At 37.6% G+C, this 26,515-nt stretch overlaps 1 protein-coding gene across 3 annotated transcripts in view; it reads left to right on the forward strand.

Moving 5' to 3' along the window:
- The window catches only part of LOC124595422 (protein SMG8), a 94,308-nt gene that overhangs the window by 33,037 nt on the left and 34,756 nt on the right, over positions 1-26,515 (forward strand). For 2 of the 3 annotated variants that reach the window (XM_047134154.1, XM_047134156.1), the window contains 7 exons: positions 1,347-1,537; positions 8,978-9,084; positions 9,730-9,969; positions 10,213-10,445; positions 16,946-17,161; positions 17,357-17,478; positions 25,969-26,130. In XM_047134154.1, the coding sequence (XP_046990110.1) occupies positions 1,347-1,537; positions 8,978-9,084; positions 9,730-9,969; positions 10,213-10,445; positions 16,946-17,161; positions 17,357-17,478; positions 25,969-26,130 (1,271 nt within the window). The remainder of the gene's footprint in view (positions 1-1,346; positions 1,538-8,977; positions 9,085-9,729; positions 9,970-10,212; positions 10,446-16,945; positions 17,162-17,356; positions 17,479-25,968; positions 26,131-26,515) is intronic. The other variant, XM_047134155.1, reaches the window with a different exon arrangement.

Here is a 26,515-nt window from a genome sequence, read left to right on the forward strand (position 1 = left end):
CAATGTGTTGTTATTTCTAGGTGTAATTGCAAACACCATACAGATCCTCATGGGTGTCCACAGACATTAGGTTTACTACCTCTCCTGTAGACAGTCTAACATGACAAACATTTTTAGAAAGCCCATCACCAAAAATAATATTATACTAAAATGCTTATTTTAGTATCAACATCAGGGAACAAAGATAATTTTCAAAAATGAAAGGAGAGTCATTCATTTGATACATCATTGTGCAACTGATAGAATATGTGGTAGTTATTAACAGAACTCAACAATAAGAAGGAAGAAATGGTTAATAAGAGGGTTGTAACTTTAATAGTGGCAACTATTTATTTACAGCTCGTACAAAATAGATACATGTTTCAAAGTTTTACTGACCTTCAAAGTAGTCCGTAGCATTGTGTATAACCCATTGCCAGCGAAGTGGAAGTCGTAAGATACTCTTAGCAGTCCCAGTTGTGTTGACAGTTCAAGTGGCGCGGTGTATTGCCTGATGAATTTGTAGTAGTTCTGAAGCAAATGCCATGAAGTGTTTCCTTCAGTTTAGAAATAGACCTGAACTCACAAGGGCTTAAGTCAGGGGAGTGCAGTAGGTGGTATAGCACTTAAGCGGCCCCATCAGTCAAACAAATCAGTAACAGCTTGCACTGTACATGCTTGAGCATTGTCCTGCAAAATGATGGTCAGGTCCTGCAGAAAGTGTCATTCTGTCTCTGTGCTGTTAATTTCTGGAACACAGTCTACGACCAGCTTAGAGGTGCCACTATTAAAGTTACAACCCTTGTATTTCTAATTCTATGGTGTGTGCTTACATTCTGGTGCTCTAAAGAGAAAGCAGAAATCAAGACTCTGGATTTTAGAAGTCAAAGACTCTCATAAACTAGACGATTGCTTTTGCATCATAGATATATGTATAAATGTGGGAAATATTTGGTGTCCAAGATCTGATGTAGGAGGTTTGCAGTTTATAATAGTTCTGTTTTTAAGTTCACCTAAAATCTTATCACATTATTTCATTGTTAACATGGAATTTTTATGACCATTCTCTAGTTGGAATAGGGTTGTGTACAATATTTATTTGTTTTAGCTCTTCCCAAAAAGAAAAATATACAGTTTCTATCAAAAGAAAACTTTGTTAACCACCTACAGATTATTGTTACCTGACGGTAGTAGTTGACTATAATTAACTTAGTTTGACTATGTTTGTGAGTCATTACTAATGGCAGATGTTATTCATATCTTAGAATTAGTCCACAGCATTAAATTAGCCAACATCTCTCATGTTAAGATCTATTGTGAATTTTCAGCAGCGTTACATCTCTATTAAGTGGTAATTGTAATTCCAGCACCAATTCACTTTTTGCTATACCAGCAAATCAAGAATTTGTGTATGTGCGGACGAAACCGGACCCTACAAAGGACTTCATGAGCCATATGATAAAATCCCTTATCAACTTCTGCCAGAATCCAGTATCTGTTGACCGTTTATCTGAGGGAATGAAAAATGTTACTGTCAGCAAGCAAGATGAGGCTGCAGGTCTGTATAAAGCTGTTTTTGAGAATACTATCTTCTATTCAAAGAGATATGTAGATTTTGTTTCAGTTTGTTTGTTTCATGAGTAATTGCAGCAGAGTGCATAGTGAAGGAAATAAGTTTATGGATGTTGTTTTGTTTGTGATGGCATCAATGAGGTTCTGGAGCCTTGTGTTTGATAGTAAACTGGCTTAAAATCAAGGACCTGTAAGACACTACTAATACTAATGACAGGTCCTGGAGAGTGTACAAAGCTTGTATACTCCAGTTTCATAAGGTTTTAAAGCAGCCCTGCTTATGTATGGATCTGCAAAGCCAGCCCCGTACCCAGCCTCTTTGTGGTAATCTGGTATGCCACTACTGCCCACCCAGTGGCAAATCCATATGTTACATCAAGCATATTGATTTGTTTTGGATCTTATAATTAGGTCTTGCTCCTTCATTATACAATTTAATAAACTCATTCTGTTCTCTATTTTCAGTTGATCGTTAGTCGTTCAAAAATTCTTTGAATATACTTCCTAGATTCCACTTCCTGTTTCATTTCTGGCATTCAGATTTTGTATCTATAGCTATCGAAATACTATCCAATCATAAAGCATTTTTCTCCCCTTGTCAATAAATCTGTATGACATCTTTGGGTATGTGAATTAAAACTTTGCATCCTATCATGCGTATATGTCATACACTAGGCTTTCTACCTGTCTGCGCTTCATAAGGTTAATTTTCATTGTTGTGGCTGTTTGTAATATGATTTCTTATGTATGCCACAGTGAACATCAGTTCAGCTTAAAAAACTCATGGAAAGTTGCCCCCTAGCAACTGTGAACTTACCCATATCTATTAATGTTCTATTCAAGCATTCATCTACAACATGTTGCTGGCATGTACAAGTCATAGTTACTTCCTGCTGAAGACCTTCATATTCCGAGAACTGCAACCATGTGCTTGAATAGAATTCTAGGCCATCATCAGTGCAGATTCTCTTTAAGTATTCAAGTATTTACTGTTTTTTGCATCTGCTTGCATCATCCATGATGGTATTAAATATCCATTGCCTCCCAACCTTGGAACATCAGTAGGTCCCATGAGATCACTACAAACAAGTTCTAATATGGCTTTTTATTCCTTTGAATTGTGTGATACAGTTTTTGGAAAGGATTTGTGTGTCAATTTACCCACCATCATCACAGTATTTTGCCTTTTTTGCAGTTTAATCTCAGGGCGGCTTCTTGTCTTATCATGTTGTTGACTGCACTCTTACTGATGTGTACAATTTGACGTGCTACAAGTCTAGCAATTTGGTGTTAAATTTATTATTTCTCAGTATCTTATTGATCTTCTATCATCTACACACAGCTTTGCATTTTGAGACTCCTAAGACCACTAGCTGGTTACAAACTCATAGAGTGTATAAAGATTAGTGGAATTAAGAATGAACTGGGCACCATAGGCACAGGTCAGAAAATAGAGGAATACAGAAGGAAAAGACGTGAACACATTAAGTGAATGTCAGATGAATGAATACCTAAATTAATGTACAATCATACACCTCAAGAAAAAATAAATGTTGGGCATCCTAAAATGAGATGGTCAAATCAGCTGCAGTCAACTCGAAACTGGAACAGTCAAGGATTCCTAAAACAAAACTGGATATGATAAAACAACCTTCCTGTTGAGTATTACTGAGTAGTCTTCCAAATTCATCATAGATTTTGCAAACTTTCTTATCAGAAATGACCTTTCTGTCATTTTCAGTGAGCTGATTCATTGATAAGATTGCATGGTCGATCTCAGGAACAAGTAGTGTATTTTTATCTACAAATACTGTAGTCAAACCTTAATTTTTAATTATCTTCTAATTTTTAATTATCTTCACCCTTATTGTACCTTTACACTTGGCTTCTCTTTTTCTGCCATCAGCTAAAGTTATGTTTTCAAATAAAATATTTTTATCAACAGCTAGGAAATAATTTTCCATTTGGAAACGTGAGATAAGTTGTCCTGGAATACACTGTGCAGTTGTCACTAATCAAAGTAACTTTGTCACAGGAAGCCCTCTTACTGACACCACCTTGTTACTTCTTTTGCTCTCATTTAAATTCTTCCATTTCAGGGCAGTTTCTGGATAGGTGATCGACTTTGTGACTGTTGTAAAAAGTAAAATTACCTTATTGTGTTGCTTCTTTCTTTGTTTATTCTTATTCTTTGTCCTGTTGTTGTGTAAATGGCATTTTTGTATCTTTGATTACTGGTATTAGCTTTCAAGGACATTGCAGAATGTTTATCTTCATTACATTCATGACATCTGTATCTTCAGTGAGTGGCTGTCTTTTAATAGTAGTGTGCTTCTAATCATAATCTGACAAATCACTCAAAACTGTAATTACTGCATCTCATTCATCTGGAATTCCATGTAGAACAATTGTTGCTAGATCTCCATCTTCAATTTCATCACTAATGTTCATGAGATCTTCTACAATTTTGTTTATCAGTCCTAGGTAATGTTTCATAGATTTGCAATTCTTCTTTACAGCAAATTTTATTTCGATCTTATTTGCATCACTGCAGAATTTGCTTTCATTTGGGGCAAATAATTTTTAAAGATCTTTCTACACTGTTTTTGGATTTGCCAAACTACATTGTGCATTTTCTGTTCATTGCATTTTTGCTAGACCTTACCTTGACATGATATATTTGGCAACTGATGCATCTTCACCAGATTCAGTCTCACCATACTCAGTTATAGACACAAATCAGAATCTGTTAGATTCATTTTCATTTAGTACAACCCAGTAAGCATGATGCACTCCACTCGGTTTCTCAATGCTGTGTCTGTTCTCTGTTACCTTTGTATATTTCACAAATCATGTTGTTAAAAGAACACATTATATTTCCCATGAAACTCATGAACACATCTTGGCATAAATTTATGTTGTCAAAATGCCTAGCAGAAAAATACTCTTTTGGTATTGGCTAATATTTCATCTTTGCCACTATATGAGTTTTACATTGGCTAATTGACACTAATGCAGTTTGCTATTTTTTGCTAGCATACCTGGCTCCATAACCATTGTTGGAATAGAATAAACAGTATATTGCACACATTAATATTTATAGAAAGAAAAACAGTATATAACATTAAAGTAGGGAAACTAATTATTCTTTTTGAGCAGAACAAAATTTTTTTGATTCTTCATTGTCATTTTATACAACAGGACTGTCAAAGATAATCCAGTTGCTAAAACAGAACAGATCAAGTGGCTATCATCCATTTACTTAACTTAAACTCTTAAAAATGTTTAATTAGCTTCTTTGAACAGAATGACCTCCTCCATACCAACTACCGTGGATTTCTAGAACTCAGGACATGTAGAACTCACCTCATGCTTTTCACACAACATCCCAATAGCCATGAAACAAGACAATTTGGTGGATACCCTATTTTTTGATTTACAAAAAGCACCTGTCTCAGTATCACACCAGCATTTTAACAAATGTAAGCCCATAAGGAGTAGCAAACGAAATTTGTGACTGGACTAAGTATTTCTTGGTGGTGAGGATACATCTTGGATGGAGAGCCATCAACAGAAGTACTTCAAGTGTGCCACCAGCAAAATGTATTGTGACCCATGCTTTTCATGTTATGTATGTATCACTCAGGAGGTAATATTAATGGTAACCTCAGGTTTTTCATAGATGATGCAGTTACCTACAGTGATGTACTACTGATAAAAAAAACTGCACAGGTATCATGTTAAATATTTATACAATTTAAGAGTTGTGCAAAAACTGGGGATTTCCTTCAGATGTTCAGGAATATAAAATTGTTCACTTCATATAAGTGATTTGCAGTTGGTGTAACCTAGGTGTAAAAATTTGTGAGGATGTGAAATGGAAAATAACATATGCTCACTACACTGAGGTGACAAAAGTCGTGGAATATCTCCTAACATTGTGTCAGACCTCCTTTTGCCCTGTGCAGTGCAGCAGCTCGGTGTAGCATAGACTCAACAATTTTTTGGAAGGCCCCTGCAGAAATAACTAGTCATGCTGCCTCTACAGCTGTCCATAATTGCAAAAGTGTTGTCATTGTAGGATTTTGCGCATGAACTGACCTCTCGATTATATCCCATGAATGTTCACTGGGGTTCATGTCGGACAGTCTGGGTGACCAAATCATTCATTTTAATTGTCCAGAATGTTATTCAAATCAATCATGAACAATTGTGGCCCAGTGACATGACGCATTTTCATTCATAAAAATTGAAGTCCATAAATGGCTGCAAATGGTCTCCAAGTAGTTGAACATAACCATTTGCAGTCAATGATCAGTTCAGTTGGACAAGAGGATCCAGTCCATTCAGTGTAAGCACAGCCCACACCATTGTGGAGCCACCAGCAGCTTGCACAGTGCCTTGTTGACAACTTGGGTCCATGGCCTTGTGGGCTCTGCACCACACTTGAACCATATCGTCAGCTGTTACCAACTGAAATCTGGACCAGGCCATGGTTTTCCAGTTGTCTATGATCCAACTGATATGGCCACAAGCTCAGGAGAAGCACTGCTGGCAATAGCGTGCTTTTAGGAAAGGCACTCGCATCAGTCTGCTGTCATAGCCCATTAACATCAAATTTCACAGCACTGTCCTAACAGATATGTTCGGTGTATGTCCCACAGTGATTTCTGTATTATTGCATGCAGTGTTGCTTGTGTGTTAGCAGTGACAACTATGCTCAAACGCTGCTGCATTTGATTATGAAATGAAGGCCACTGACCACAGCGTTATCCGTGGTGAGTGGTAATGCCTGAAATTTGGTATTCTCAGCGGACTCTTGACACTGTAGATCTCAGAATATTGAATTCTCTAATGGTTTCCAAAATGGAATGCCCCATGTGTCCAAGTCCAACTACCATTCAAAACAATATTATGAAAAGGATAGATTGATCTCACCATATAGTGAAAATGTTCAGTCGCAGACAGACACACGAAAACACTGCCAAACAAGTAAGCTTTTGGCCAAAAAGCCTTGTTCTGAAGTAGACAACACATGCATGCACATTCATGCAATTGCAACTGTAACACACATGACAGCTGTTTTTGGCTGCTGAGGCCAGACTAACTACCATTCCATGTTCAAAGCCTGTTAAATCCTGTCATGTGGCCATAATCGTGGTGGAAACCTTTTAAAACAAATCACCTGAGTACAAATGACTGCGTTCTCGCTTCCCACGCCCGGGTTCCCGGGTTCGATTCCCGGCAGGGTCAGGGATTTTCTCTGCCTCGTGATGGCTGGGTATTGTGTGCTGTCCTTAGGTTAGTTAGGTTTAAGTAGTTCTAAGTTCTAGGGGACTGATGACCATAGATGTTAAGTCCCATAGTGCTCAGAGCCATTTTTTACAAATGACTGCTCCACCAACCCACTGCCCATCATACCTTGTGTACACGATAATACCGCCACCTGTATATGTGTATCTCGCTATCCTATGACTTTTGTCACCTTAGTACAATAGCTGAAAATGGTAGACTTCAGTTCATTGTCAGGGTGCTGGGAAAATGCAGGCAGTTTACAAAGTACATTGTGTACAACCCATCCTAAAATATCGCTAAAGTGTTTAGGATTCATACCCAAGGGGATATTGAACATATGCAGAGAAGGGTAACATGATTGGCCACAGGTTAGAAATGCTGAAAATTCTGAATTGGCAGAGTTTTGAAGATAGACACTTATTATCATAGGAAAGCCTAATTACAAAGTTCCAGGAACCTGGCAATCTAAAAACATACTACAAACCCATACATTACACTCCCAAATAGATCATGATGACAAGATTGGAATAGAAGCATTTAAGCAATTGTGGCAGTGAATTTAAGTCATATACTGAAATGAAAATTTGAAAAATGAAAATTGAGGGAAATATGGATGATGGTTCAAACAATACAAAAAGGACAGTTAGTGTTAATATTATTGCTTTACTTTAGCACCAACCTCTGGTTCAGCATGTTCATCCTTTGAGAAGATAATTGATTACCAATATGGAGTGTGTTCTAATGTTGCCTTTTATGGAGAAATAAGAAATACACAGTTCAGTAGAATATATATTATAGCTAACTGTGTATTGGATGTGCGGTCATCTGAGGTGAACTTTCCAGGATTTCTGTGCAAAAATGGCCTGCTACTGCCAAGGCATTGTTTTTGTCAGAAGTTTAGATATAATTTGTTGACTTATGGATGTAAAGGAGGTAAAGAAACAAAATGGAGAAATAATAAAGATCAATGTCTACAACCATGAAGGCAATGGCTGAGAGTACTTCCCATTGTACCACATATTAAGGTTTCTTCCCATTCCAACCACGAATGGAGTTTAGAAAGAGTGACTCTGTGCACACGGTAATTAGATGAAGCTTGATTTTGTGCTTGTGGGAGCAATCCATAAGAGGCTGTACAGTATTCTTAAATTCTCCACTTATTACTGGTTCTTGACATTATGTAAATAGTCATTTGCATGATAGTTGCTGTTTATCTTCAAGCATCTACCAGTTTAGGTTTTTGAGCATTTCCATGATGCTGTCTCAGTCAGAACAACCTATGACCATTCATGCTATCCTTCCATGTATCATTCAGTATTGTTTGTTAATTCAATTTGATGTGGGTCCCACAAATTTGAACAGTATATTAAGCTGAGTCTTAAGATTGTTTTGTGGACAGTCTCCTTTGAATACTGATTGCATTTACCGACAATCCTGCCCTTGAATAAAATTTGATCACTTTCTGTACTGACAATGGAGCATATGTGATAATTCAATTTCATCTCCCAACCAGTTGTTATGCTCATGTATTGATACGATTTGCCTGATTACATTGTGACCATTGACACTGTAGTCATAAGACATTAAGTTTTTTCAAATATACAATTTTACAATATCCCCCCCCCTCCTCCTCAACCTCTCGAAATACCAAATACATACCGAAATGGCATACTCATTAAGGCCGCTGCCAATATTTCCTCTACTATCAGTATGGAGATTAGGATGGAAGAGTTGTTCAAATTTATAATTTATTCATTTTTTTAACATGTTTTAGGAAGACATGATTCCATTATCATGTTACGTAAACAGAGAAAACATGATTCCTTATTTCAAACACTAATATTTCCATCATGACTGACAAACTTCAGTTTTAATTTATCATGCTTGTAGCTTGCAGTTATGATTATCATCATTAAGATTGTATTTATGCAACCAGAAGATTGTTATTACTAAGCAGTGCTATACTTATGTGTTAACTAAACACCATGCTGTATTTAATGCTTAAATTATTTGTCTATTTACTATTGGTATTGTTTCATTTTTCTTCCTCTAATTGAGAAATTGAATGCACATATGCATATGTGCATACACTGCAACTGAGTTTTTTGCGACATTTGTTTCTGTATTGTAGGTTCACGTCACTCCTTTAAAAGCTTCCTGCATCAGCATATTGACCTTGCCCTTGGAAAAGGTTTTGATGACAATGTTGGAAAACATGCATTACCAAGTTACTTTGAGGTAAGAGCTTGGTGTCTTTCTTGTGTTACAGCAGAATGTTACACACATATCTAGTAAACAGATTTATCATAACAGCTAAGTACATACACGGTTTTATTTTAATACTATATAAAAATGTTGTGTGGTATACATCACACGTCACTGTACCAAATAAATATATGAGTGGCTTTCCTAGTCTTACACCGAAATTTTTTAATTTCTAACATTTTAGTGGATTTAAGACAAAAAACTGTAAACTACCCAACTTAACAACAGTTACATAACTTCACATCTGAATTATAGTCTGTTGAAGAATGTCCCTAGACTGTTTGAAATTTTGTGTCCATTGATGTTTAAAATACGCCGATATGATGCCATTTCATTCCCAGTCTCATTCATTATTTCTGAATTATGCTGTTTAATAGATAAATGTGACATCATAACAGTGGATTCTTTTGAAATACAAATACAATCAACATAAAATTTAGTTGGATTTAATTTTTCTTAATTTTCCAGAAAGAAAATAACTAAAAGATTCTGTTAGTAACAAAATTTTTGTAGTCTTTTTTGACAAGAGAAACTGGTATCAATAGCTCCATTATAAAGTGGAATAATAAGTTTGTGTATATTTGCTTCTAATGAGTCTAATTATTCCATTGTTTTCAGGTAGCAACTGCAAGTGTATGGTTTGAACTAGCAAACAAATTGATAGCATTGTTTTTGCCTGGGTCAGATGCTGTACCTGATAAGTCTTCAAGACAACAAGTATTCACAACATTGCGCACAATGCTTGACACTGATGTACGTTTCAGTGAGGGGCGTTGTGGCAAAGTTCTACCATTGGCTATAGCAGCATACCAGGAGAACCTGCCACCTCATTATACTCGTGACTACCATGAAGAACGGGTGAGAATATTCAGAAGTGAAATAGCAGTTGTTACTTTTCTAGTTACTCTTTTACTTCTAGCTATATTTTTGAAACTTACATTATTTATTGTTCAGTGTAGTGCACAAGCATTATTTCGTAATGTTGCACTTTACAGTTTATCATGAGCTATTTATTCAAATGTGAAACTCACAATTTGTTTGATTATTAATATTTTGGTGTTTTATTACCTTCACATGATTTTTCTTTCTCTTGTGGTTCAGCTTGGCCATGCTCTCTCATTGTTTATGGCCCAAGCACGTGGCCCCCTAGTGGAAGAATACACAACCCAGTTAGAAAGAGAATGTGAACGTCACTGGAGATCTGGACGGCAAATGTGTGAAGTTTTAAGCCTGACAGGCCATCCTTGCACAAACCCACTACACAGAGGTGGTGGGGAAGGTGCAGGTGGTGGAGAACTTAACACAGAAGCAGCAGATTCAGAAGTAACTGACACGTAAGAGATTTTCAGCACAAAAATTATAACTGTATCATATCCCTGGCTACAAGGCAGGCTTATATGAATAGAAAGGTGGTATCTGTTATTACTATTCCTTAGTTTATCCATTGTTCTTCACTTATTTATCAGTGAAAATATGAATGATTTTAATCTTCACATTGTTTTACTAAAGCAAGTGTATGAGGATGATATATGAAACTCAAACTTTAAGCAAGTAGACTTCACTTCTGGGAGTAGAACTTAGTGAGTTGGGATACATTCTCTTGGCATCACAGCAGCCTCATTGTAAAGAATGTTGAAAATTTTTAATTGTATATTGCATTGAGAATTTCAAATACATATTACAAAAGGATTATATTGAATAACTTCTGCTCTGTAGCTCCTTGCTTACATTGATGATGAAAATATCTTATTTTTGTGAGTTTTGTTCATATCTATCATATGAAATAATATTCCAGTTGCATTCTGCACTTATGAGAAAAGCATTAATTGCATAATATATGTACAGCAAAAATAATGATGAAAAATGATCAGTTTTCAATTGTCTATTGGTCCTGTCCATTTTAATTTTAAGACAACTGCGCATCATGAATTTCAGGGCCTGTTTTCTCAAAAACTGAGGTATTGACCCAAAATATCTTAAGCGTCTTTCATTTTAGATTTTACACAAGTTACTGTCAAATATGACCCAAATCAGTTGGCTCTGTCTGAGGCCCTCCCCTCATTAGTTAATGTACACCACTTTCATTTGCACATAGATTACCACATCTTTGCTACTACACACGACTAAAACACTTTATCAATAGTACAATCAGCTTGCAGCTTGTCCCCGATAAAAGCAATGTCTGTCATGATGGAGGCTCTCATTGTGCCTCTTTATTGTTTTTGTATTTCCTGTACTACTTGATCCGCTGTCTTCTGCTCACAGTATCCATGTAACTCATGTTATTGAGTAACTTTTCAATATCTGGTAACAGAAGAATCTTAACTAGATTTCAATTTTTTTCGAAAATAATGACTATCAGAATTGTGACTTATTGCGAATCTTGGACTCTGTAAGGGAATAAACAGGTTGTGAAGCAATTATTAATATACAAAGTCATTCCAATAATTAACAACAATGCATGAGACTGTCACACATATTATCCATCTTGGACACGTTCTGAAGTTTGAGGATGTACAGTATTGTACATCTATTGTAGAACTATCAGATTAACACTCCTATTCCTACCAATTTTGTTACAGAAAAAAATACAAATGAAAAGAAACTGTGGAATGCATTTATGAATTGAACACAGGTTCTCTGCTCTCCAGCTGATTGCACGGTCATTATGCTCCCAGTGCTTTCGAAGATCAGAATTTACCTTGTCGGAACATAAATGACAGTTGTCAACGTTTTTTCCACATTTTCTAGGAAAATGTGCATTTGTAGACCCATAAAAATGCTCTGTTTCCAATTATCCATTGATTCCATAAATATTGAGTTGATTGCTCATCATGAACTTTAACGGTGGTTTCCTTAAAAACAGGGGTGTATTGAGCCAAAATATCGGGGTTACCGTATTTACTTGAATCTAAGCCGCACTTTTTTTCCGGTTTTTGTAATCCAAAAAACCGCCTGCGGCTTAGAATCGAGTGCAAAGTAAGCGGAAGTTCTGAAAAATGTTGGTAGTGCTGCCACAACTAACTTATATGTATGTAGTGCTACACAGGCATGCTTTGCGGGCACAAAGATAAATACTGGCGCCAAAACCTCTGTGTCAGTAAATAAATTTAAAAGAAGGGTGGAAGACCAGCATTTTTCTCCGCCCCGAGTTTCGACCACTGCATTTTCATACATTATCCAAAGAAGTAAATATCAATTCCATATTGTTCATTTTCGAATGTAGCAGCATTTCAATGTACTACGAAAATCCTACTGGCAAGACTGTTTGTCAATATGGCCAACTCTTCGTTCTGAATTTTTTCCTACCTGTGAGAAAAGATGGTTGCTAATAGGAACTTTTATGAATTGTGAATCACATACAGTATTCTCTTCACCATAAGAATAATACGAATATAAACATTTTTTCATGTATTGTTTCGTGTTTGCTGCTATCTCATTTATATCCTGTCTGCCTAATAAACTGTGGAACTAGAGTGAGACAACAGCAAACGCGGAAGAATATACATATCATGTCATGTTTATATTCGCATTATTCTTATGCCTAATAGTGATGCAGTCAGAAATGAAGCACGACAATTGACTAGATTTTTAAATCTAAGATGACTCTAATTTCTGTGCAGAATGTAATGTACTAAAGAGGCGCCTGCAAAGATTTTCAAATGGAGAAAAATTTTCGCTTAACTCTCGTACAGAACATCTTCTATCATACGCCAGTCTATTATTTGGTTCTTGTTGATCATTATCAAAGAAAGCAGCAGTGTAAGTAACAACAAATAGCAGTCTTTTGCCATTGTTCCGCTAATGAGAAGATTCCTCTCTTTTTTAAAAAAATTGTAAGCGGCGGCAGCGCACACAAAAGCAAGCGATGCGGCGAGCGGCAACAGGTCGTAAACACTCATTATCAGAATGCAACAAATAGCGCATGGCACAGTACAGTAATGCATTTTCAGCTTAGAGTGATGTAAACACCTATAACAAAGAGAACGGCACTTATCAGATCAAAGAAAAATAAGCAATCAATTCAAACCAGATGAAGCACGTGAAACAGGAAGGGTACCTGTATAAATACGGACGGAGCGCCTGACGCACAGCAATGGCTACCTCGTATAGCTTAACTGCTAAGCTCACAACTCGAACCAAACTACTGTAGCTGTATCGTCATTCATTCGACCTAAATTGTCTCTCATATTACACTGGACCAACTTTGTTTCGATTTGGAGGTGCGGCCTAAAACTTTTCTCTCCCCTTGAATTTCGAGTCTCAAATTTCAGGTGCGGCTTAAATTCAATAAATTTTTTTTTCCTTGATTTCGAGTCTCATTTTTCAGGTGCAGCTTAGATTGGTATTGAGCCAAAATATCTTACTGTCTTTCAGTTTATGTTGTACGGAATGTGCCAAATATGAGATGAATTGGGTGACGGTATCTCAGGCCTTCCCTTTGTAAGTTAAAGGTGAATCTGAAGGTTGAGAACTGAATTAGGTAGTTTTTTTCTGAAAGTGTTTTTTTTTTTTAAGTGTAGCCTTGAGTAAAGAGGAAATGTGGATGATTAAGTGTACAACCAAGAAGAGAAGAGAATAGAAGCTTTTGAAATTTGGTGCTGAAGATTAGGCGGGAAGTTGGATAACTAATGAAGAAGTGCTGACTCACATTAGGTAGGAAGGAAATTTATCATACAATTTGACTAAAAGATGGGTACATGGACACGACACTTCTGAGACACCAAGGAATCATCAGTTTGGCAATGGAAGGAAATGTTCATAGAAAAAATTGAATGGGGAGACCAAGGCTTGACTATAATAAGCATGTTCAAATGGATGTAGGTTGCAGTAGTTTTACAGAGATGAAGAAACTTGCACAGGATATAGTAGCTTGGAGGAGAGGTGCACCAAGTCAGTCTTAGGACTGAACACCACAACAATAAAAAATGTATAAGTAAACAGATAGTCCAGGTAATTCCCTAAAAGTCCAAAGTCAGAAATTGCAGTTGCTGCTCATAGAGTGCACAGTACAATGTTAAAATAAGTGTTTACCAATACCTATTAACAGTCAAACATGCAAATGTGGAAAAATATCAACGTTTATATGTTGCTCTATACTGAAGTGTGCTGACTGGCATGTAAGTGCAGTATGTCTGCACCTGATTTTAGTTAACATCTCCTGCAGTAAGAATTACAGAAGTTTTTCTTTCATGACACCCAAGAAGTACTTGTAAATGTTACATATTATACACGGTTATGTCTGTATTACTTTTGCCCAAAACTTGACCTTTTATAATGGATTTTCTGTTCCTTGATGAAGTTCATCTTCTGTCTAGAAGGCTGGACACAGTTAGCATTGAAGTATATGATGAATAGCCTGGTTTTCTCATCAGTCACACTGAATATCATCTTTATCAGTGGAACCCCATCCTGCAACATTACCTCTGGTATGCCATCTCCAGATCTTAGTCTATACAGGGACTTCCAAGTCATCCATTTCTCATCGTAACCAGAATGTAAAGTTTCAGAAACTCTTCCAGCCAGTGGGAAGACAGGCCATAGCCCTCCATAGTTGCAGCCTAGCTACCCCATAGTTGCAGCCTAGCTTTTTCAGCTGTGGTTCTGAGTACATTCGATGTTTTAAGGAAACTACTCCCTGAGTTTAGTCTTGTGGCTGTTGATCATGCCTATACAGAGGAAGAGTTTCTCATACTCCACTGTCATTCTTTCCCCATATGCAGCTATTTATCTTGGAACAGGAAGTGATGCTATTCCTGTGAGGTGGTAAAGCCATTCGAATGGAGTAGATTTCAAGCAACCCATTATGATTCTGCAGGTAGTCTGACAGTTGATTATGGGTTCATCCTGAAACATGTCCAGGTGGTGGTGTACAAAATTTTGATTTAAACTCGTAGTGTTTGTGAAGATGATGACGTTCAAGCAAATTTGCTGGCTTCAAGGCATGGTGCTCAAAGAAAATTTTATTAAAATTATGATCCTGCACAAATGAGACCAGTTGCTGGTGCTGACACACGTTTGTGGTGTTGTCACATCCAGTGAGCGATCTAGATACTCAAGGTCATTGGAGACTGGAGAAGGTCCACCCATCAGTTAATGTCAAGATAGCTAACTGCAAGTTTGAAAGAGTTATGGAACTCACTTAGGAAATAAATGGACGAAGACAAGACTCAAATAACTACAATCTTTAATTGTATGTTTGAGCAAGAATTGGATAATGACTTGAGTGAAAGTACACTACTACTAATTGCAAAATCCCATGGAGGGATGTACGTGCCTAAGTATGAGCATGAGCACAGCCAGAGTGAATACTACAAGTCTAGGCCCCAGGCCTGACCTACATAGACATCCCTCCTGGACCACTGTCTGTACTGAACTCCCTCCCAGGCTACGCCACTCTGCCTTTCGTCTGTGCGGCAGGCTGCGTCGCCCCTTCCACATTGGCACTTCTGGACCCCGCCCAGTGGGGCCTTGTGTGACCATGGTCACTGTCAATGCACTGCCATGCCTAGCAGCTCTCCACGTGTGCTCACATCATACCTTGAGAGTCTATATAACATTTCTAGCCCACTCTCAAACCAACGACCTTCATGTGCCATGCCCTTTGCACTCCGATTGCTGTCTAGATAACTTATTCATTCTGGCTGCTGTTCTTTTGTCCTTCAGACATTGCATTTTTTAAAAATATGACACTATGCTATCGATCACATGGTCTCACCAGGCCAGTCATGTGGTGCAGTAGTGTTATATGGCAATTTTGGTCTTAGCAGTAGTGCGCACACACACACACACACACACACACACACACACACACAGAGCATCTCTGATAATCTGTTTGATTCTTCCTTGGCGTCAGACAAGACGGAATAATTTGAAGTCATAGTTTGAGGATAATGAACCTGAAGGGAAAAATGAGATGGTATGATAAAATGCAGGCTAAGCTGAATGGTAATGTAAACTGCTGTAGTTATACTTCCCGGGCTTTTATAGATCTAGATAGACAGAAGAGGCCAGTTACTTGGAAGACAATATGAAATGGCATCAAAGTGTCATTTGCATCCATCACATTAGACTGTGGCCAACTTAGATTGCTTAACTGTTTAATTGCTGTTGAAGGCCTCTACTAACACCTGCAATGACTTAACAATGATGCAGGAATGATGACAGCAATTCATGATGTTCTTGTCCTACTGACTATCAAAGCTTGAGAATGTTTGTGGGATTTTTCTGTATCTGACAGTCACTTTGGTGAACTGAAGTTGTTACTAGAGACTGTTGCTGTAGGGATACGAAGGTACCACAATAGGACTGTAAGACCAATAGTTTTCCAAATCTTAAAGCATAATGCAGATATTGTTCTTGGAACATAGGTATGTACTACAAAGCTTTCATCACATTGGCAGCACCTTCAGTTTGCAGTATTCATCAGTGACCTTCTCTTGTCATTGAGGAAACTGCTATATTTTACCTTCTTTTGTGAATCATTTTTGATGGGCTAACTGTTCTGCAAATAAATTTCCATAAATTTTTATTATACAACTTACACTTTTTCATTTGTTAGATTTAAGCTAGTTTTTCTGTTTGATTCCAAAAAAAATTAAGAAAATTGTACAACAAGCGTTTATTAATAGTTCATGATTTTTGTTCAGAAACTCATGTGTATAATATTCACACAAATTTTTCTCCCATATGAATTTAATGTTTATTTTAAAACTAAATGAAGAGGATAAATACATTGCAGATATTCTCAAAATGATATATATTTGATACACTTAAGAAATTGAATGATCATGATAAATGTTAAGGTTCTTAAAATAGTGTTTCTTATCTCCAGAAGAGATCCATCACAGTTACCTCTGATGGAACACTCAAGTGGAGTACGTTATGTGTCTGCCTGCAATTGTGGCCGTAAGCAAGGACCAAGAGAAGATCCTTTCACTGTACGAACTGCCAATTATGACTTCTACAGGTTGCTGGGAGAAGAGTGTGGGTGCAACAAACTAGAGAGTTTTCGTTTTCCAGTATTTCAGCCAAGCACTCAAAATTACAGGTGAACTTAATATTGTGATTTTTTGTTGGCATTGTTATGTGTGCATCCTATTTGAAAGATACACAATGCATATTTCAGAATTGAATTTTGTAATAATGCCTCACATTTGTTAAACGCTATTATAAGAAAGTATTTGATGTTCTTTTATTTGGTTTATTTATTTATTTAGTTACTTATTTATCTTTATGTCATCAGGGCTGCACAACTGTTCTCAAATGGTGCTAACAGCAAAAGGAAAGATAGTTCAGCAAAATGTGTGGAGGGCAAGGAACTTACGGTTAATACACCCCAAGGAAATACCCAAGTTTTCAGCTTAGGTAAGCTAATTTAAGAAATCCAGGTCAGAAGGGAACAATTACTCATATTATCATAAAATTTGGCTGCTGTAGTATTCCTCTTAGCTACTAAAACTCTTATTACAACAAGATATTATTATGATGTTAGAAATGACATTATAATTGCCTGTAATCTAAATGACGTCTCTGTTGTGTATTGAACATGTTAACTTGCTTTTTTTCTGACAGTTTTGATAATTCAGACATGGATACACTGAGAAGATAAGTTAATTTGTTTCTTGTGGGAGTGAAAGTCTATGAGGTTATGAGTTTTGCAGAAAAAGAAAATGAGGAAACAAAGTAGGAAATGAAAGTGAAAGGAAGAAAATCGAAGTGAGAAGGTTACATCATAAAACAGAGAAAGAATAGATGAGATTGTTTGGACAAAGGGAAACAAATGACTGGCATACATGATTAAACAATGGGATGGGATAGATTGCTACTTACTTACATGTAGCTTTCAGCTATATCCTTTGTCAGTAAAGAAACACACACACACACACACACACACACACACACACACACACACACACACACACACACACAAAAGGGGGGCAAGCACATCTCATTTTCTTTCTTTTTTGTGTGTGTGTGTGTGTGTGTGTGTGTGTGTGTGTGTGTGTGTGTGTCTACTGACGAAGGCTGTGGTCGAAAGCTGCATATGAGTGTCTTTTTAATCACACCTGTCTGCAACTTGACGTGTCTTCTTTACAGTAAGTAGTGGTCTATCTTTTCCTACAGTGTTGACATACATGATTAGTGAACATAAATGGCAAGACAGAGATGATGGGAACAATCACAATTTTGATGGAAGAATAATGTTCAGAGAAGTAAAAGATAATGAAATCTGGCTTAGAGGCAAATTATTATAAGAATGAATCAAAGAAATTTCTGCATATTTTCTTGTCCACAAGTAAATGCTGCTTGTGTTTTAATTTTTGTTTCCATGAGGCTTCCTGGCAGATAAAAAGTGTGTCTGCGATTGTGCCCCGAACATGGACTCTGGCCTATCCTTGACTATGACCTATCTTCATAGCGTCAATTCTGTCAGTACCTCATTTGTACTTTCCAAACTTCATAGTATCTCTCCTGCCACCTTGCTACACTAGCATTCCTGTTTTTTTTTAAAAAAAAGGCATGGATAAAAATGCTTTTTCACAGTGTAAGGGTGGTTTCCACAATCTGCAATACAGGACAGAGTATACAGGGTGAGTCACCTAATATTACCGCTGGATATATTTCGTAAACCACATCAAATACTGATGAATTGATTCCACAGACCAAATGTGAGGAGAGGGGCTAGTGTAATTGGTTCATACAAACCATACAAAAATGCACGGAAGTATGTTTTTTAACACAAACCTACGTTTTTTTAAATGGAACCCCATTAGTTTTGTTAGCACATCTGAACATATAAACAAATACGTAATCAGTGCCGTTTGTTGCATTGTAAAATGGTTATTACATCCGGAGATATTGTAACCTAAATTTGAGGCTTGAGTACCACTCCTCCGCTGTTCGATCGTGTGTATCGGAGAGCACCGAATTACGTAGGGATTCAAAGGGAACGGTGATGGACCTTAGTTACAGAAGAGACTGGAACAGCACATTACGTCCACATGCTAACATCTTTTTATTGGTCTTTTTCACTGACGCACATGTACATTACCATGAGGGGTGAGGTACACGTACACACGTGGTTTCCGTTTTCAATTAAGGAGTGGAATAGAGTATGTCCCAACATGTCAGGCCAATAGATGTTCAATGTAGTGGCCATCATTTGCTGCACACAATTGCAATCTCTGGCGTAATGAATGTCGTACACGCCGCAGTACATCTGGTGTAATATCGCCGCAGACTGCCACAATACGTTGTTTCATATCCTCTGGGGTTGTAGGCACATCACGGTACACATTCTCCTTTAACGTACCCCACAGAAAGGAGTCCAGAGGTGTAAGGTGAGGAGAATGGGCTGGCCAATTTATGCGTCCTCCACGTCCTATGAAACGCCCGTCGAACATCCTGTCAAGGGTCAGCGTAGTGTTAATTGCGGAATGTGCAGGTGCACCATCATGCTGATACCACATACGTCGACGCGTTTCCAGTGGGACATTTTCGAGCAACGTTGGTAGATCATTCTGTAGAAATGCGATGTATGTTGCAGCTGTTTGGGCCCCTGCAATGAAGTGAGGACCAATGAGGTGGTCACCAATGATTCCGCGCCATACATTTACAGCCCACGGTCGCTGTCGCTCTACCTGTCTGAGCCAGCGAGGATTGTCCACGGACCAGTAATGCGTGTTCCGTAGATTCACTGCCCTGTGCTTTGTGAAACCCGCTTCATGGGTAAACAGGTAGAACTGCAACACATTCTCTGTTAATGCCCATTGACAGAATTGCACTCGATGATTAAAGTCATCACCATGTAATTGCTGATGTAGCGACACATGAACGGGTGAAAGCGGTGACGATGCAGTGTGCGCATGACACTACTTTGACTCAGTCCATCGGCTCTCGCAATGTCCCATGTACTCATGTGTGGGTTCATGGCAACAGCAGCTAACACACCAACTGCACCCGTTTCTCCTGTGACGGGCCTGTTACGGACCCGTTTGCGTGCTACGACCATACCTGTTGCATACAGTTGGCGGTAGATGTTTTGCAATGTGCGGCACGTTGGATGCTCTCTGTCCAGGTACCGTTTTGCATACACCCTGCAGGCTTCAGCTGCATTTCGTCGACACTCGCCATAGATGAGTATCATCTCCGCCTTATCAGAGTTCGAATACACCATGGTCACAGTTCCTACAACACTACACTATCACAGACGTCTGGTAACACGGTGTACTACAGTTGGTCTGCGTGTGGAGACGAGTGCAGAATAACAAAAGCAGCAAGCGCTACATGTGGACACTGTGACAGCTAGACCAAACCACAACAGTGCACTACAGCCACACTCGTAAACACGGTCGTCATCGTAAACATGTCCCTGCAGATGCTGCTCGCCGACCGTGGCCCGTGTTTGTTACAACACGCAACTGAACGTTGGAGGTTTCAAGCGTCAACTTTAGGTTACAATATCTCCGGATGTAATTAACATTTTACAATGCAACAAACGGCACTGATTACGTATTTGTTTGTATGTTCAGATGTGCTAACAAAACTAACGGGGTTCCATTTAAAAAAACATAGGTATGTGTAAAAAAACATACTTCCGTGCATTTTTGTATGGTTTGTATTAAACAATTACACTAGCCCCTCTCCTCACATTCGGTTTGTGGAATCGGTTCGTCAGTATTTGATGTGGTTTACGAAATATATCCAGCGGCAACGTTAGGTGACTCACCCTGTATATTGCTGTGGCACTTTCTGACAGAAGAAAACTGAGTCTCTGTCAACTTAAAAAGCCAAACCCTTGATTTATGTGGCCATTGCTTTTACTGAATGACTCTCCAACAACTTGCCTTCACAGTTTTAAGCTTGGATTACTCAGTTAGTACAGGCGTTGCACACAAAAGACATGGTTTTAGATTTGAGTCTTGGTGTGCCACACAGTTTTGTTCTGTCAGGAAGTTTCACAACAATGCACACATGACCTCAAAGTGATAAATTCATTTGGGGAACATCATCTTTTCCTTCCTTGTATTAAAATAGGCTGTTTAAAGAAAATGGTTGGTTGTTGTTAGAGGTGTCTGGTAATCAGTCAAGTGTCTGCAAAAATGGAATAAGCTTTCATGTAAAAATTAAATAATAAAAGAGATCACTTTATTATACATGTTATGGAAAAAAGAACTACTTACTGCCACAGAATGGAAAATACAGTGTTCAACATACAAAGGAAAATTCAATGGAGGAAATTAATAAATTTGATTTAGAATTGCTTGCCAGTAGGAGGTGAAATGTGTGGTACTGCTGACAGACACATGTAAAAGTAAAAGTTATTAATATTCTTAGTGTTATTGTTATTCAGATTTTGGAACTAATGATTCCTTCCACAGGTGAGTCCCCCTCATCCTGCAACCTGGATGACCTGTCCTTCATTTTTAACCTTCCCCAAATATCTCCCTCTTCTCTGCATGGAAGGCATTATTAGTTCTGAAAGCTAGATAGTGTGTCACATTTACTTTTCTGTGTATGTTTTGACAGTACTACACATTTTGCCTCCTCGCCAGCAGCTCTGTCTCAAACTTATTGTTAAGTATAGTGTTGAATAATTCTAAGAAATTTTTGTATTGTCAGGAGGGGAAAAAACCATAATAAATTAAATCAAAAGATGTATTACATAGACAAAAAAGTTCCACTATGAAATAAGGTGTTTTCAAATTTTTAAGGGAAGAAGAATGCATGAAATGTTAAAAAGACTAGATCTGCAAAACCATTGTTGCTACAAGAAGTGAAGAATAAGGACCTATGTTAAAGTTATGCCAGTATAGAGTAAATGTTGGGGTGCTTTGCTATCAAACTAAAGTATAAAAAATAACTGTTGTAAATAATTAAATAATAACGAAATAACAGATGGAATGACTGAATATGGAAACACCCCTGAACTTCTGATAAACAGTAGAAAATTGATGAGAACCTAGGAAGAAACCAGTAAAGAAATAGGAAACAATTTCAGCCATTAGCTATTTGGGAATACTTGCAACATCAACTACAGAACTACCAGTAACATTGACTTCAAAGTGGACACAGGTCATGAATAATGTCAGAAATGCGTTGTTGGAGATACAGAGGAAACTACAGAGTATAGGAAACGAAAAACACCAGTCATCATTAAAGCAATTGGAGTGTTTACTGGGATTATTCTTTGTATCAGGAATCAAAGTAGGTTCCAGGTGACTGAACATATTGAATTATGTACCCACCTATGTATGGATGGGGAGTGTATGTTTTAGTAATAGTAGTTATCTGTTTTCTGTCTGATTTGCAGATGCATGTGCAGTGCACTGAGGAAGAGATCCTCTACTTTTCTGTATGTGCAAGAATCTCCTTAATTTTATTAATGGTGTTCTCACATGCTTTGTACGAGGTCTGTTCAAAAAATCCGGAACATTCGGAATTTCCCGCCAATGGTATGTTGGAGTGAAATGAGGTTGGCATCCCTGCACAAGCCTGTGTTTAATGTATAACTACCAGAAGCTTTATTGTTGTTTGTCAGTTAGATATTGTTCAGTGCCATATTGAGTAGAACATTGTGTCACACAGTTTGTGAATTTCGAGATGGCAGAGTTAGAGGAGCAAAGTGTCTGCATTAAATTTTGCGTGAAACTCAAGAAAACCTTTACAGAGACACACCAAATGATGCAGGAAGCCTATGGTGATGAATGCTTAAGCTGTACTCAGTGTTACAAATGGCTCACATGGTTTAAAAATGGCCAGACAGAAGTAAAAGATGACCCTCATGATTCTTGAAGTTTTCCCAACATACTGAATATTCTATGAAGTTTTGGGATTGCAGCCAGACCAAGTTGACTTCTTGCCACAATATTTCAGCTGGCTATTGTCCAGCCCTCTCCAGGTGAGTGTCTTCCACTGTACGGTTGCCAGCCAAAATATTGAGGTAAAACTATATGATCCAGCTGCAATCCCAAAACCTCATCGAAAGATGACCCTCGTTTAGGATGCCCTTCGATGTCTACCAATGACACTCATTTCAGGAATGTCAACGAAATCGAGCATACCAATTGAAGAGTGACTGCCCGAGAGATTGCAGAAGAATGTAACATTTCAGTTGGATCATGTCATGAAATCTTGATACAATATTTTGGAATGCATTGTGTTGCTGTGAAGTTTGTCCCATGGCTCATGAGTCAGGACCAGAAAGACCTTCACCTCACAATCTGTGAAGAACTTTTGAATCATGCAAATGAGAATGAGATGTTCCTTAAGAGAATCATAATCAGTGATGAGACATGCATCTACAGTTATGATGTTTAGATGAAGGTTTAGTCTTCACAGTGGATCAGGAAAGGTTCTCAAAGACAAAAAAAACTCATAAGGTCAGGTCAAATGTCAAAGCTGTGCTGATAGTTTTCTTTGACTTTGTGGCATTAGTTCATCGTGAATTCATGCCTCAGGGACAAACTGTTAATTGATGGTATCATCAGGTCGTGTTGCGACGCCGACGCCTGCTAGAAAATGTGAGAAGGAAACGGCATGAAATGTGACAAGACAATTCATAGCTCTCGCGCAACACAATAACCCACCCGCACCTCCATCCATGGTGGTGCATGACTATTGCACAAGAAACAAAAGCACTGTGCTGCCTCATCCTCCATACTCTCCAGACATGGCCCCTGCAGACTTTTTTTTTATGTCCAAAGATGAGAACCCCATTGAAAGGAAGAAGATTGGCTACGATAGATGAGATAAAAGAAAATTTGCAGATGGCACTTCATGCAGTCCAGCAAGAGCTGTATTGAGACTGCTTCTGGAAGTGGAAACAGCATTGGGAGAAGTGTATCAATTGTGGAGGAGAATATTTCCAAGGATACCATGCAAAACCAGTAAAAGGTAAGCATAGAAAAATTTTGTGGGTGAATTTTTGAAAGTTCTGGAATTTTTTGGACGGACCTCTTTAGTGAACAATGGGGGTGGTATGACAATGGTATTTTCTGTAAAAACATATTCATAGCATTTGAATAATAGCGTTTTTAGAATCCTTTCTTGTAAAGTATCCCATATAAGTCTGTTGAGATTCTCTATAATACTATAGTGCTCATAATATAAATAAGTCACAAATTAGACAATTTTTCTCCAAACATTTTCAATTACATCACTCATTCTGACATTATATGGATCCAGAGCAATTGAGCACTATTGGAGGATGGACTGCACAAATGTCTCTAAGGTTATTTATTTTGTGTGTAAACCACACATTCAGGTTATTTATTTTGTATGTAAACCACACCTTTTCAAAGTACTCTCTGTCAACAAGTCTGACAAATGCTTTTCTTGTCTCAAAGAATGGAACAATCAGAAGAGCAGAGACCTATTAGGTATCACCTTGTTAATATATTGTGTCAAAGTATTTATAAATCTTAGAGGGACAGTTTTTCAACTGATTCTACATGAAGAGAAGGGGAAAGATGGTAATGGTCCTGTGTGTTTCCTCATTTGTCATAAGGAAAGTAGTTGACATGCATTTCAACCATGTGATGTAAAAGAGGCCTGCAACAGCCTCATAAGAAAGAAAGTGAATTCTTGGAGACCATTAACCTGAAAGAATTTGAGGAGTCTTTAAAGCAAAGGTGATTTACTAATGATTTACAGTAGAATCCAGATTGGGACTTGAGTCAGGGTGGCATGAGGAAAAGAAAATCACATAAGCATTTCACATTTCTATTCATCATAGTGAAGAATCAAATGATAAACTCAAAGAAGATCTGTTTCTAGCCTTTTGCACGTACATTCTTAAATGTTGCTTTAAATTAAGAAATACAGGAGGAAAAAAAGTGGTCCAAGGAAATTAAATGGATTACTGTGTACTCCAGGAATGAAATAGGTCTTACACTCAAAAAATCTTACAGTTCCTCCTCATTATGTGAATATTGTTATCAGTTTTGATGTTGATTATTTTCTGTTAGTGGTTAATCTGTTTTCTTTGTCACTGTTTGGAACCATTGTGTAATGGTCATTTTCATCAGTCAAATCCTCTATGTACAAAAAGTGTAAGTGTAAGTACTGAGGTTTTTTTATTGTTGGACGTTGGAAGTATTCGGTGACTGAAAGAAAATGAAAAGCATAAGCAGGTATAATACTAAAAAAGGGAATTTTGTGTATGAGAATGCAGTTTTTTGCGTGAAATTCATTGGATATTGAAAAATCAGTCAGTCAACAGCGACTGGAGGTAATTTCTTCTTATTATTAATTGCTTTAACCATAAAATACTTGTTGATTCTGTAGCCTTTTGTTAATTGGTGACATAATCAAAGTGAAAAATGCTAGAACAGCTATAAAATGCCTGTGTGCAGATATTAAAGGGGCAAGGGCAACATTTCGATAGAGAAAATGATGCATGGAGTCTTTGAAGAAACAAATAGAGAGGGGATTGAAGAAGAAACTGATATATGGCAGAATGATATGCACACATTTGGGAAACTGGAGTTGAAGGAGATTATGATTAAGATAATTGTCTTCTAATATGTAATTCTCAAGGATTTAGAATTTAACACTTTGGATAGGTTTATGATGCATTGCATTGTTTATTGTCTTTTGATTTGTTATTTGAGAGGTAATGTTAATTTAGTTTGAATGGAAACTTACTCTTTATGTCAGTGGTCTTTTCAAGATTCATCAGTGATGTAATTTCAGTCTGTAACTTATAAAAATAAACTATAACCAATAATCAAGTGGATTAGAATAAGATACGATTGTGTTTCCACTCGAATCATTAAATTTGTTTTTCACATTTTGGGTGTGCTAAGTGTTAGAGAAGCTGTTCCAGTATAGGCAATTTGATTGTGCATGCAGCCGGATTTGTATCAGGTCAGTCCGCAGGCAGTGATTTGATCCAGGAAGAGATTGTCAGCAGCCGTCTTAGTCCTCATCCAAATCCACCACGTGAGCAGAGCCCTAGTGACGGACACGAGATTGTAATACAAGTCTCAGATGCTGATAATGATCCTAATAAAGGTAATTTATTTGCTGTATTCATATCTAAACTAAAGAAAACATGCATGTTCATCAGCTGAGAAAATTCTAGTTGGCCTAAAAGATGCATCCGAAAAGTGATAAGAAGACATTTATTTTTCTATTTGCCCAGAAACACCAATTCGTTGTGTAAAAGTATTCCAGTTCCAGTTTTTATGTTTGGATATGCAACCTCCATTTGTCGATTTCATGCATGAAAACTACAATTTTTCTTGCTGCTGCATGTGTTGTTGTTGATGTTGTTGTTGTTCTTGTTCTTGGTCTTGGTGTTGCTGCCACCTGTCTGAAGACTGCTTTGGTGCAGCTCTCCATACTGGTCTATCTTGTGCAAATCTTTTCATATCTACGTAACTACCGTTTTTTCCCA

The sequence above is a fragment of the Schistocerca americana genome, chromosome 2 (genome assembly GCF_021461395.2).
Source record: "Schistocerca americana isolate TAMUIC-IGC-003095 chromosome 2, iqSchAmer2.1, whole genome shotgun sequence".
Taxonomy (NCBI): Eukaryota; Metazoa; Arthropoda; class Insecta; order Orthoptera; family Acrididae; genus Schistocerca; species Schistocerca americana.